This window comes from Salmo salar, chromosome 02 (assembly GCF_965601325.2).
Source record: "Salmo salar chromosome 02, fSalSal1, whole genome shotgun sequence".
In the NCBI taxonomy this organism is placed as follows: domain Eukaryota; kingdom Metazoa; phylum Chordata; class Actinopteri; order Salmoniformes; family Salmonidae; genus Salmo; species Salmo salar.
The window spans coordinates 65,386,833-65,400,136 of record NC_138292.1 but is presented as its reverse complement, the minus strand read 5'-3'; the positions used below and the strand labels follow the sequence as shown (position 1 = coordinate 65,400,136).

At 45.0% G+C, this 13,304-nt stretch overlaps 1 protein-coding gene across 1 annotated transcript in view; it reads right to left on the bottom strand.

The window, feature by feature from the left end:
- The window catches only part of LOC106589633 (phospholipid phosphatase-related protein type 5), a 33,618-nt gene extending 20,927 nt beyond the window's left edge, over positions 1 to 12,691 (bottom strand). The window contains exon 1 of the mRNA XM_045707729.2: positions 12,170 to 12,691. Coding sequence (XP_045563685.2) covers positions 12,170 to 12,373 — 204 coding nt within the window. The 5' untranslated portion in view covers positions 12,374 to 12,691. The remainder of the gene's footprint in view (positions 1 to 12,169) is intronic.
- Positions 12,692 to 13,304: the final 613 nt, after the last annotated feature.

The following is a 13,304-nucleotide window of genomic DNA, read 5'->3' as shown; positions in this document are numbered from 1 at the left end:
TCTTGCCTATGCCGTTCGGCCATCACTCATTTATATATTTTTATGTACATATTCGTATTCATTCCTTTACACTTGTGTGTATAAGGTGTTGTTGTGAAATTGTTAGGTTATATTACTTGTTAGATATTACTGCATGGTCGGAACTAGAAGCACAAGCATTTCGCTACACTTGCATTAACACCTGCTAACCCTCTCTCTCTCTCTCTCTCTCTCTCTCTCTCTCTCTCTCTCTCTCTCTCTCTCTCTCTCTCTCTCTCTCTCTCTCTCTCTCTCTCTCTCTCTCTCTCTCTCTCTCTCTCTCTCTCTCTCTCTCTCTCTCTCTCTCTCTCTCTCTCTCTCTCTCTCTCTCCTCTCTCTCTCTCTCTCTCTCTCATGAATGCTGTAGTTCAATTAAATCTTATTACATACTTATCTAAACACATAATCTTCCATGTAGAACCCTTTACACAGAGGGTTCTACATGGAACCCAAAAGAGTTCTACCTGGAACCAAAAAAGGTTCTTCAAAGGGTTCTCCTTTGGGGACAGCTGAAGAACCCTTTTAGGGTCTAGATAGCACCTTTTTTTCTAATAGTGTTCAGTATGCGGTGAGATTTAGCTATGTGTAGCGTTTTAGCATCCCACACTCCTACCGCACCATGCATATTGCATGATCATCTACCCTACATCATCGGTCTCTGTCTGTCAAAGGGTCCTGTGATCATCGTAGGGGCTCAGCAGTATTCTGATCAGAGCTGTATGGAGGATCTAACCGGGTTAGGGAGATAAAGGGCTTGTGTGTGAGTATGTGTGAATCTGTGTCAAAGGGGAGGTCTCTATGTGTGTGTGTGTGTGTGTGTGTGTGTGTGTGTGTGTGTGATCAGATGAGAGGGTGTGTGTGTGTGTGCTACTGAGGATCTAAAGAGAAGAGGTTGAAACAGGGGTTGTGTGATCCACTGGGCTAACTCCCACTATGACCACCATGATAGAGGGTGTGTGTGTGTGTGTGTGTGTGTGTGTGTGTGTGTGTGTGTGTGTGTGTGTGTGTGCGTGTGTGCGCGTGTGTGTGCGTGCGCGCGTGCGTGCGTGCGTGCGTGCGTGGTGAAGCAGGGATGTGAGGAAGTGTGTGGTGAAGGAGGGTTGTGAGGAAGTGAGCGGTGAAGGAGGGATGTGTGTGGTGAAGGAGGGTTGTGAGGAAGTGTGTGGTGAAGGAGGGTTGTGAGGAAGTGAGCGGTGAAGGAGGGTTGTGAGGAAGTGAGCGGTGAAGCAGGGATGTGCGGAAGTGTGTGGTGAAGCAGGGCTGTGAGGAAGTGAGCGGTGAAGCAGGGCTGTGCGGAAGTGAGTGGTGAAGCAGGGCAGTACGGAAGTGAGTGGTGAAGCAGGGAGGTGCGGAAGTGAGCGGTGAAGCAGGGATGTGAGGAAGTGAGTGGTGAAGCAGGGAGGTGCGGAAGTGAGTGGTGAAGCAGGGCAGTGCGGAAGTGAGTGGTGAAGCAGGGAGGTGCGGAAGTGAGCGGTGAAGCAGGGATGTGAGGAAGTGAGTGGTGAAGCAGGGAGGTGCGGAAGTGAGCGGTGAAGCAGGGCTGTGAGGAAGTGAGCGGTGAAGCAGGGCTGTGAGGAAGGGAGCGGTGAAGCAGGAACTTGAGGAAGTGTGTGGTGAAGCAGGGTTGTGAGGAAGTGAGTGGTGAAGAGTCCTACGGGACTCAAACAGAGAGGAATCCTACGGGACTCAACAGAGAGGAATCCTACGGGACTCAAACAGAGAGGTATCCTACGGGACTCAAACAGAGAGGAATCCTACGGGACTCAAACAGAGAGGAATCCTACGGGACTCAAACAGAGAGGAATCCTACGGGACTCAACAGAGAGGAATCCTACGGGACTCAACAGAGAGGAATCCTACGGGACTCAACAGAGAGGAATCCTACGGGACTCAACAGAGAGGAATCCTACGGGACTCAACAGAGAGGCATCCTACGGGACTCAAACAGAGAGGAATCCTACGGGACTCAACAGAGAGGAATCCTACGGGACTCAAACAGAGAGGAATCCTACGGGACTCAAACAGAGAGGAATCCTACGGGACTCAAACAGAGAGGAATCCTACGGGACTCAAACAGAGAGGAATCCTACGGGACTCAACAGAGAGGAATCCTACGGGACTCAAACAGAGAGGAATCCTACGGGACTCAACAGAGAGGAATCCTACGGGACTCAACAGAGAGGAATCCTACGGGACTCAAACAGAGAGGAATCCTACGGGACTCAACAGAGAGGAATCCTACAGGACTCAAACATAGAGGAATCCTACGGGACTCAAACAGAGAGGAATCCTACGGGACTCAAACAGAGAGGAATCCTACGGGACTCAAACAGAGAGGAATCCTACGGGACTCAACAGAGAGGAATCCTACGGGACTCAAACAGAGAGGAATCCTACGGGACTCAAACAGAGAGGAATCCTACGGGACTCAACAGAGAGGAATCCTACGGGACTCAACAGAGAGGAATCCTACGGGACTCAACAGAGAGGAATCCTACGGGACTCAACAGAGAGGAATCCTACGGGACTCAACAGAGAGGAATCCTACGGGACTCAACAGAGAGGAATCCTACGGGACTCAACAGAGAGGAATCCTACGGGACTCAAACAGAGAGGAATCCTACGGGACTCAACAGAGAGGAATCCTACGGGACTCAACAGAGAGGAATCCTACGGGGACTCAACAGAGAGGAATCCTACGGGACTCAACAGAGAGGAATCCTACGGGACTCAACAGAGAGGAATCCTACGGGACTCAACAGAGAGGAATCCTACGGGACTCAACAGAGAGGAATCCTACGGGACTCAAACAGAGAGGAATCCTACGGGACTCAAACAGAGAGGAATTCTACGGGACTCAAACAGAGAGGAATCCTATGGGACTCAAACAGAGAGGAATCCTACGGGACTCAAACAGAGAGGAATCCTATGGGACTCAAACAGAGAGGTAAATGGAGAACAGCTATGGTGTAAAACCTTTTGTGAACACGGGGTCTATTTGTTTGGATGTGGAGGGGAGGTGATGTGTAATGTAATTGTGCTCTCTTGTGCTCCTACTCTGTTGCACCTCGAACCTTTTAATCCAAATATCGATTCCGATTCCCTACAGTGACAGTCGGAGGAAAACCCTGTAACCTCAGAATCTCACCGCAGGTGCGATTATAGCGTGCCGTCAAATGTCAATACAACTCAATGGAAACCCATTAGATAAGTCGAGGCTTGAAATCGACCCAATATGTTAACCCTAATTAACAGAACCAACATCGCAACCCAACGGACTGTAATGGACTTCACACAGGCCTCATTTCTTCATCAATATTAACACACACAACACATCTTAAGTGACTGAACATTCACCACGTTTGGTTCAGCGTTAGCCTCTAGGCCTAGTGTTAGTGGTGATGGTTAGTGTTCAGTGTTAGCCTCTAGGCCTAGTGTTAGCGGTGATGGTTAGTGTTCAGTGTTAGCCTCTAGGCCTAGTGTTAGTGGTGATGGTTAGTGTTCAGTGTTAGTCTGTAGTGTGTGTGTCTTTTTACAGGTGAGATAACTTTTACCAGTGTTCTACTACAGCAGTATAAAGGGAGGGGAAACATTGAATCATTTATACATAATAACACATTTTAAACAGTCAGCTATGGCATATCCTCTAACCAGGAGCCTTTACATTAATTAACATGCACAAGTACACACACACACACACACACACACACACACACACACACACACACACACACACACACACACACACACACACACACACACACACACACACACACACACACACACACACACACACACACACACACACTGTACGTATGCGCTCGTACAGTACCAGGCATACACACAGAAACACACCGCTGCACAGGCCTATGGGCATGAATACGCTTAGACACACACACACTGAGGTTTGTTTGCAATGTCAGGCCCTTTGTGGATTCATGTGAACTGCTGCTGCCACGATATTATCAACAGGTAAACACTTAAAGAGACTTAGACTGTGTTAGACATACTAGTGACAATGAGTTTACATAACTGGCACTCACAGAAGAGAAGAACCTACAAATACTGGTATTCTGCTGTCTGTGACACTCGAAGACACTGCTGGAGTCCATCGTGGAGCTTTAGATCAGAAGATGAGAAGTGGAGAGAGGACTGATAGAGAGATGTAAAGCACTAGTTAGAAGAGATCAAATGAATCAAAGCTGAACCTGCTCCTTCCTGCTGACTTTCAAGAGTAGCAGGGAGGGATGGAGGAAAGGAGAGGGAGAGAGAGAGAAAGAGAGAAAGAAAGAGAGAGAGAAGCGGATAGATGAGGAGGGTGACAACGATGACTGATACTGGCTGTCTTCTCCTTCAGAGAGGATCGCATTGCTATGTTTTCTTTTGAAGTGTGTGTGTGTGTGTGTGTGTGTGTGTGTGTGTGTGTGTATGTGTGAGAGAGAGTCTATGTGTGAACTGTGTGTGTGTATACTGTATCAGTGTGTGAGTGAGTGTGAGTGTGTGTGTGTGTGTGTGTGTGAGAGAGAGAGTCTATGTGTGAACTATGTGTGTGTATACTGTATCAGTGTGTGTGTGTGTGTGTGTGTGTGTGTGTGTGTGTGTGTGTGTGTGTGTGTGTGTGTGTGTGTGTGTGTGTGTGTGTGTGAGAGAGAGTCTATGTGTGAACTATGTGTGTGTATACTGTATCAGTGTGTGTGTGTGTGTGTGTGTGTGTGTGTGTGTGTGTGTGTGTGTGTGTGTGTGTGTGTGTGTGTGTGGTGTGTTCTTGCTTGTGACTGCTGGCAGCTCTGTCAAATCTAACGGTTGGAAAGTGGAGCAGAAGAGCTTTCTCATGTCCAGTGGAGCGTGTTTAGGAGTCACAGATGTTTACAATAGAAGAGGAGAATGGATGATGGAGAGACGAGGGGAGAGGTTAATAAGTGATATAGAGATTTTGCAGATATTGGGCGGTATGCAGATATTCATATCGTCGTACCGTTTCTGTACCATACCGGAGAATACGGTATTACCAGAAGTCCACAGAAGGGGGTGCTATTTCCACCCAAATTATTATTATTATTATTATTTCAATTTTTTTAACGGACCAAACAATTTATGCAACAGGGATCTTGATTCAGGAAGGGATTGAATGTCTCTGCTGTAACCTAGAAGCTTGATCTTGACATCTAGCCACCTAGCTAGCAAGTTAGCAAACCAAATCCATAGCTGGATATAATTTATTTGATACTTCTTATTTTTCTTATAGATATACTAACTTAATTTGGAAGAGTCAGCTTTTTAAACCAACATGGCTCAGTTTAAATGATACATTTTTCATTTGATCAAGTGATCAATTTTTCATTTGGAAGAGTCAGCTTTTTAAACCAACATGGCTCAGTTTAAATTGTTTTTACATTGTACATCATGGGCGTAGCACACACCCACGCAAAAAAAATTACAAAGAAAATAAAACAAATGTAAAGAAAATGTATGTGGGTGCGTGTTATGTCACTGTTTTTGACTAAAGGTGTCGAAAGCGTTCCACAGGGATGCTGGTCCATGTTGACTCCAAGGCTTCCCACAGTTGTGTGGATGTCCTTCGGGTGGTGGACCATTTTTGATACACACAGGAAACTGTTGAGCGTGAAAAACCCAGTAGTGCTGCAGTTCTTGACACAAACCTCTACTTTTTGGGATTCTATGCGTATTGTTTTGTATTGCAAGGTATTATTACACTATAGGAGCTAGAAACACAAGCAGTTCACTACACCTGCAATAACAACTGCAAATCTATGTAAGTGACAACAATGAACTTTGATTTGATATTTCCCTATTGTTCGTTACACATCGTCATCTCACGGTATACACATGCGCGCGTGTGTGTGTGTGATGTGGTCCCAATGCATATAGTTAGTGCCTTACAAATTCTATATAACAACGTTTGTAATGACATAAAGTTGAAGTCAGAAGTTTACATACACTTAGGTTGGAGTTATTAAAACTCATTTTTCAACCACTCCACAAATTTCTTGTTAACAAACTATAGTTTGGCAAGTCGGTTAGGACATCTACTTTGTGCATGACACAAGTCATTTTCCCAACAATTGCTTACAGACAGATTATTTCACTTATAACTCACTGTATCACAATTCCAGTGGGTCAGAAGTTTACATACACTAAGTTGACTGTGCCTTTAAACAGCTTGGAAAATTCCAGAAAATGATGTCATGGCTTTAGAAGCTTCTGATAGGCTAATTGACATCATTTGAGTCAATTGGAGGTGTACCAGTGGATGTATTTTAAGGCCTACCTTCAAACTCAGTGCCTCTTTGCTTGACATCATGGGAAAATCAAAAGAAATCAGCCAAGACCTCAGAAAAAAATGTAGACCTCCACAAGTCTGGTTCATCCTTGGGAGCAATTTCCAAACATCTGAAGGTACCACGTTCATCTGTACAAACAATATAAACAATATAAAGTAAGTATAAACACCATGGGACCACGCAGCCAGCATACCGCTCAGGAAGGAGACGCGTTCTGTCTCCTAGAGATGAACGTACTTTGGTGCGAAAAGTGCAAATCAATCCCAGAACTCCAGCAAAGGACCTTGTGAAGATGCTGGAGGAAACAGGTACAAAAGAATCTATATCCAGAGTAAAACGGGTCCTATATCGACATAACCTGAAAGGCCGCTCAGCAAGGAAGAAGCCACTGCTCCAAAACCGCCATAAAAAAGCCAGACTACGTATTGCAACTGCATATGGGGACAAAGATCGTACTTCTTGGAGAAATGTGGCAGCATCACATTGTAGGGGTGCTTTGCTGCAGGAGGGACTGGTGCGCTTCACAAAATAGATGGCATTATGAGGAATGAAAAGTATGTGGATATACTGAAGCAACATCTCAAGACATCAGTCAGGAAGTTAAAGCTTGGTTGCAAATGGGTCTTCCAAATGGACAATGACCTCAAGCATACTTCCAAAGTTGTGGCAAAATGGCTTAAGGACAACAAAGTCAAGGTATTGGAGTGGCCATCACATAGCCCTGACCTCAATCCTATAGAAAATTTGTGGGCAGAACTGAAAAAGCATGTGCGAGCAAGGAGGCCTACAAACCTGACTCAGTTACACCAGCTCTGTCAGGAGGAATGGGCCAAAATTCACCCAACTTATTGTGGAAAACTTGTGGAAGGCTACCCGAAACATTTGACCAAAGTTAAACAATTTAAAGGCAATGCTACCAAATACTAATTGAGTGTATGCAAACTTCTGACCCACTGGGAATGTGATGAAAGAAATATAAGCTCAAATAAATAATTCTCTACTATTATTCTGACATTTCATATTCTTAAAATAAAGTGATGATCCTAACTAGGATTAAATGTCAGGAATTGTGAAAAACTGAGATTAAATGTATTTGGATAAGGTGTATGTAAACTTCCGACTTCAACTGTACATGGCATAGTCTCACAAACCTGTCCTAGTGTTACCATGACGATTTAGCTTCCTACCCACACTCTCTCTAGTTCTTCCTTCTCTCTCATCCTTCCTTTATTCTCTCTTTCATTCCTGCCTGGGCAGACTTCCCGGTCGCTTTGTGGAGAATCTAGGTTACAGTCCAGACTATTTCTACCCTTCTATTGCTCTCTTTCTATTCCATTTTATATGATCTCCCTCTCTCTTTCTATTCCATTTCATATGATCTCCCTCTCTCTTTCTACTCCATTTCATATGATCTCCCTCTCTCTTTCTACTCCATTTCATATGATCTCCCTCTCTCTTTCTATTCCATTTCATATGATCTCCCTCTCTCTTTCTATTCCATTTTATATGATCTCCCTCTCTCTTTCTATTCCATTTTATATGATCTCCCTCTCTCTTTCTATTCCATTTCATATGATCTCCCTCTCACTTTCCGTCCTTCCCTCTCTTTTTCTCCATCTCACAGTTCAACAAAAGACAGAGACAGAGACAGAGACAGAGACAGACAGACAGACAGACAGACTCTCACCTCTTTTTCTTTATATTGGGAGGAACCAATCTCAATATCCAGATCCCATTCAGTGGGACCGAGACAGAGGGGAAGGGTGTTGATGTGACACCACCACTATCCTCTCTCCTCTGGCTCTCTCTGGTTGCGTCCTAAATGTCACCCTTTTCCCGACATAGATAGTGCACTACTTTTGCCCAGGGCCCATTCCAAAAGTAGAGCACTATATAGGGAATAGGGTGCCATTTGGGACACAGTCTATGTATGGTTATCAGCAGCAGCAGCTCTATCTGCCTGTCAGGATCCATTCCATAATTCAGGAGGAGAAGGGGACTTCCTACGGCTTGACTGACAGGCAACACAAACACACAAACAACAAGCCTCTCTTTCTCTCTCTCTCTCTCTCTCTCTCCCCCTACCTCTATCATTCACTCTGTCATTCTTCTTCTTTCCTACTTTCTTCTTTCCTCCCCCTCTACTCTCTTTTCTCTTTATATCGCCCTCTAAACTCCCTCTCTCTCTGCTCTCTGCTCTCTATCCTTCTCTTTCTCTCCCAGTCTTCCCCTCTTCTCACAGTCTTCCCCCTTTCCTCTCTACTGTCTCTCTCTTTTTCTCCTTTCGCTACCTCGCCCTCTCTAAAATGTTCCAAGGGCTTAGTAGCAGAACAGAGAACAGCTCTTCAGGGCACCAGTATTTAGCATTAGGTGGGTGTGTGTGTGTGACCCAGATATTTACACGTTTCTAAAATAGCTCTTCAACTTCAAGCTGAGTTCCCATTCACCATGTCCCCTCCTATAGCGTACATGTATCATATGTAGCGTATTCTCAGACTTTATTGAACAGACAGAGAGGATGACAGTGTGGAAAGACAGAGGTTGTGTCAAAAGGCAGTAGGCCGGGTTTAAACCTACTGTATGCCGACACCGTAGACGTGTACTGGAGGCTGCGGCATCCCCACTACACCAGCCAGGCTACTTCCACATTCTATACATGGCTATCATGACCAAACGTTAATGCTGTATGTTGAGCAGACGATCAGTTCAAATGTTAAACTGGTAAGTGCTTGTAACTCAACCCTCTCATTGTGTAGGTCCAGGGGTGGCTTGTCACACACACAACACACGCACACACAACACACACACACTCACACAGACACACACACGTAATTAGCCACCGGGGCTAACAGTGCAGATATGGTATAAGTAGTGCTTCCAACTGCAGTGTTGCCATGTAGATGGCTACTGTAATTACTACTAGAGGCTGAGTGGTGTGTGTGTGTGTGTGTGTGTGTGTGTGTGTGTGTGTGTGTGTGTGTGTGTGTGTGTGTGTGTGTGTGTTGGCCAGAATTGTTCCCCACTTAGCCTTGGCATTCCCAATGGCTCTCATAATGTGTAGAGCCTCCACACACACACACCTGCATACACACACCTACACACCACACACACACGACACACACACACTGGTGGTGAGATGTATCCTTCACACAGTATGTAACCCATTTCCGTAGCTGGAAGTGAAGGATGCTAGCTGCCTGCTGTCCGCCCACACACACCAGACTACAGTGCCCTGTGATGTGCAGAGATGTTCTCTCTCGTATATGGATACATAGAGGCAGACACATATTCACACACACACAAGCAGGTAGTTGCGCACACACTCTTGCATGGATGCACATATACAGTAAAACACACTTACCATGCTGTACAGATTCACTGTCTCTCCCAAATACTGTCATCTGCACATAGACATGCACAAACACCCCCACCCACCCATCCACCCACCCACCCACCTATCTATCCATTTATACTGAACAAAAATATAAACGCATCATGCAACAATTTCAAAGATTTTACTGAGTTACAGTTCATATAAGGAAATCAGTCAATTGAAATACATTCATTAGGCCCTAATCTATGGATTTCACATGGCTGGGAATACAGATATTCCCAGTTAGTCATCTGTTAGTCACAGATACCTTAAAAAAAAGGTAGGGTCGTGGATCAGAAAACCAGTCAGTATCTGGTGTGACCACCATTAGCCTCATGCAGCGCAACACATCTCCTTCACATAGAGGTTATCAGGCTGTTGATTGTGGCCTGTGGAATGTTGTCCCACTCCTCTTCAATGGCTGTGCAAAGTTTCTGGATATTGGCGGGAACTGGAACACGCTGTCGTACATGTTGATCCAGAGCATCCCGAACATGCTCAATGCGTGACATGTCTGGTGAGTATGCAGGCCATGGAAGAACTGGGACATTTTCAGATTCCAGGAATTGTGTACAGATCCTTGTGACATGGGGCTGTGCGTTATCATGCTGAAACATGAGGTGATGGCGGTTTATGAATGGCACGACAATGGGCCTCAGGATCTCGTCCCAGTATATCTGTGCATTCAGATTGTTATCAATAAAATGCAAATGTGTTTGTTCTCTGTAGATTATGCTTGCTCGTACCATAACCCCACCGCCACACATGGGGCACTCTGTTCACAACGGTTGGACATACTGACAAATTCTCTAACACAACGTTGAAGGCGGCTTTATGGTAGAGAAATTATCTGGCTACAGCTCTGGTGGACATTCCTGCAGTCAACATGCCAATTGCACGCTCCCTCAAAACTTGGGAAATCTGGGGCATTGTGTTGTGTGACAAAACTGCACATTTTAGAGTGGCCTTTTATTGTCTCCAGGACAAGGTGCACCTGTGTAATGATCATGCTGTTTAATCAGCTTCTTGTTATGCCACACCTGTCAGGTGGATGGATTATCTTGGCAAAGGAGAAATGCTCACTAACAAGGATGTACACAAATTTGTGCCCAAAATTAGAAAGAAATAAGCTTTTTGTGGGTATGGGTACTTTTATTTTAGCTCATGAAACATGGGACCAACACTTTACATGTTGCGTTTATATTTTTGTTCAGTGTACATACAATCTAATGTCCAAAGCCAGAGATTGCAGAAGTTCCAGTTTTCAGTGCAACTTATGGCTTCAATAAGCACTATGGCGTGTGTCCAGTCCCTTGTCCACCCCTGTAACACTCAGCCACAGTCCACCACTGTTAATATCAAGCCCTTAAAGTCCTGGGCTCAGAGCTAAAGCCTTAATGAAGTGATAGGAGTGGACTGAAGTAGAGCATAGAGACCAGCCTGGAGGGGAAGGTCAAGGGTCAGCTCTGTCTATGGGGTTCACTTCTATTCGTACAATGTATAATTTATACTATACTGTAGTGTACTCATCCACGCATACTGTAGATATGTGAATGTATTGACATCCTATGGAAACACACACACATACCATGCACACTGACGCCACACACAGACTCACACACACACAGACACACACACACACACACACACACACACACACACACACACACACACACACACACACACACACACACACACACACACACACACACACACACACACACACACACACACAGACTCTCTCTCTCTCACACACACACACACTCTCACACACACAGACTCTCTCTCTCACACACACACACACACACACACACACACACACACACACACACACACACACACACACACGCTACTGGTACTGTCTATTATCTATCCTGTTGCCTAGTCACTTTACCCCTACCTATATGTACATAGCTACCTCAGTTACCTCGTACTCCTGCACATTGACTCGGTACTGGTACTCCCTGTATATAGACATGTTATTTTTACTCATTATTGTTATTCGTTATTCACTGTGTATTTATTCCTCGTGTCACTATTTCTATATACTGTATATTAAAATATTTATTTATCTTTAACTCTGCATTGTTGGAAAAGGACCCTTAAGTAAGCATTTCCCTGGTAGTCTACACCTGATGTTTACAAAGCATTTGACAAATTCAATTTCATTTGAAAGCATGTGTGTGTCAGTCTGTGTGGGAAGAAACCTCTGATATTATATACACACATGCTGCATACTCACTGACACACATACATATGGTATACACTTGCTCAACATAAAGTGTATGCTGCACACATTGCCTTCAATAGATAAAACAAATATATGCAAACAATGTTAGAAACACATGCAAAACAGCAGGAGAAGACACGTGGATACACACCCACTTATAAACACACACCTCCATCCAAACACCACGTGTGTGACGCTACGCCAGGTGTGTGTGTGTGTCTGTAGGCTACTCCAGTCCAGTCTTACCGTGACAGTGGGGATAGCAGTGACCAGAGAGTAGACCAGTACCGGCGGCGCCTTGCTGTCGTCCTCGGGTCCGGGGTACGGTTTGGAGAACGTCTTGTCGAAACAGAAGAACCCTTGGATGTGAACGGGGAACGTGTCTGTGTACTCAAAGTAGTACGCCAGGAGAACCGTCCCAGCCATGATCACCAGCTGGAAATAGAACATGGTTCTAGGTTTAGAAAGAACGGAAGAGAACTGAAGAGAACCGAAGGATAGTAAGGTGGATGAATGGGGGATGGGAAAACAAAAGAAGAGAGGAGAAGGAGGCGATTCCTTTTGGAGCACGGTGACATATGCTTCCGGAGTGTGTAGAATGAAAGAGAGCAAAAGAGGACAGAGAGAGAGAGAGAGAGATAATGAGAGAGAAACAGAGAGAGAGAGAGCGAAACAGAAAGAGAAACAGAGAGAGAGAGAGAGAAAGAGAGAGACAGACACAGAGACAGAGGAAGAGAGTGAGAGTGAGAGTGAGAGAGAGAGACTGAGTCCGATGGATGAGGGTAAAAGAAAGAAACTGAAAATTAAGAAAGATGCTGCTGTTCTGTAAAAGGGAAAAAAAGAAATGAAATGACAGTGGAAGGGTGAGAGAGAGAGAGAGAGAGAGAGAGAGAGAGAGAGAGAGAGAGAGAGAGAGAGAGAGAGAGAGAGAGAGAGAGAGAGAGAGAGAGAGAGAGAGAGAGAGAGAGAGAGACGAGAGCGAGAGAGAGAGAGAGAGAGAGAGAGAGAGAGAGAGGGAGAGAGAGAGAGAGAGAGAGAGAGAGAGAGAAATAGGTGGGAAGAGCAAGGAGGATAGCACAAGTGCAAGCATGGGAGGGAGGAAAAGGGTGTGTGTGACGCTGGTGTGCTGTCGATCACATGCAGTGTCTGCATGAGTGGCAGTGTGCCATACACTAGAGTGAGAGGTGATTCACCAAAACATATATGGTTCACAGCATGATACTAAACATCTGTTAGCACGTTATCATGAATATGTCTCTGTGTGTGTGTGTGTGTTCGAGAAACACTGGACATGTGCATGTGTAAATGAATTGTACACATTCATTGACTGTGTTTCCTGTCTGTGTGTGTGGGTGGGCACAGCAGGTGTGTGTATTCATAG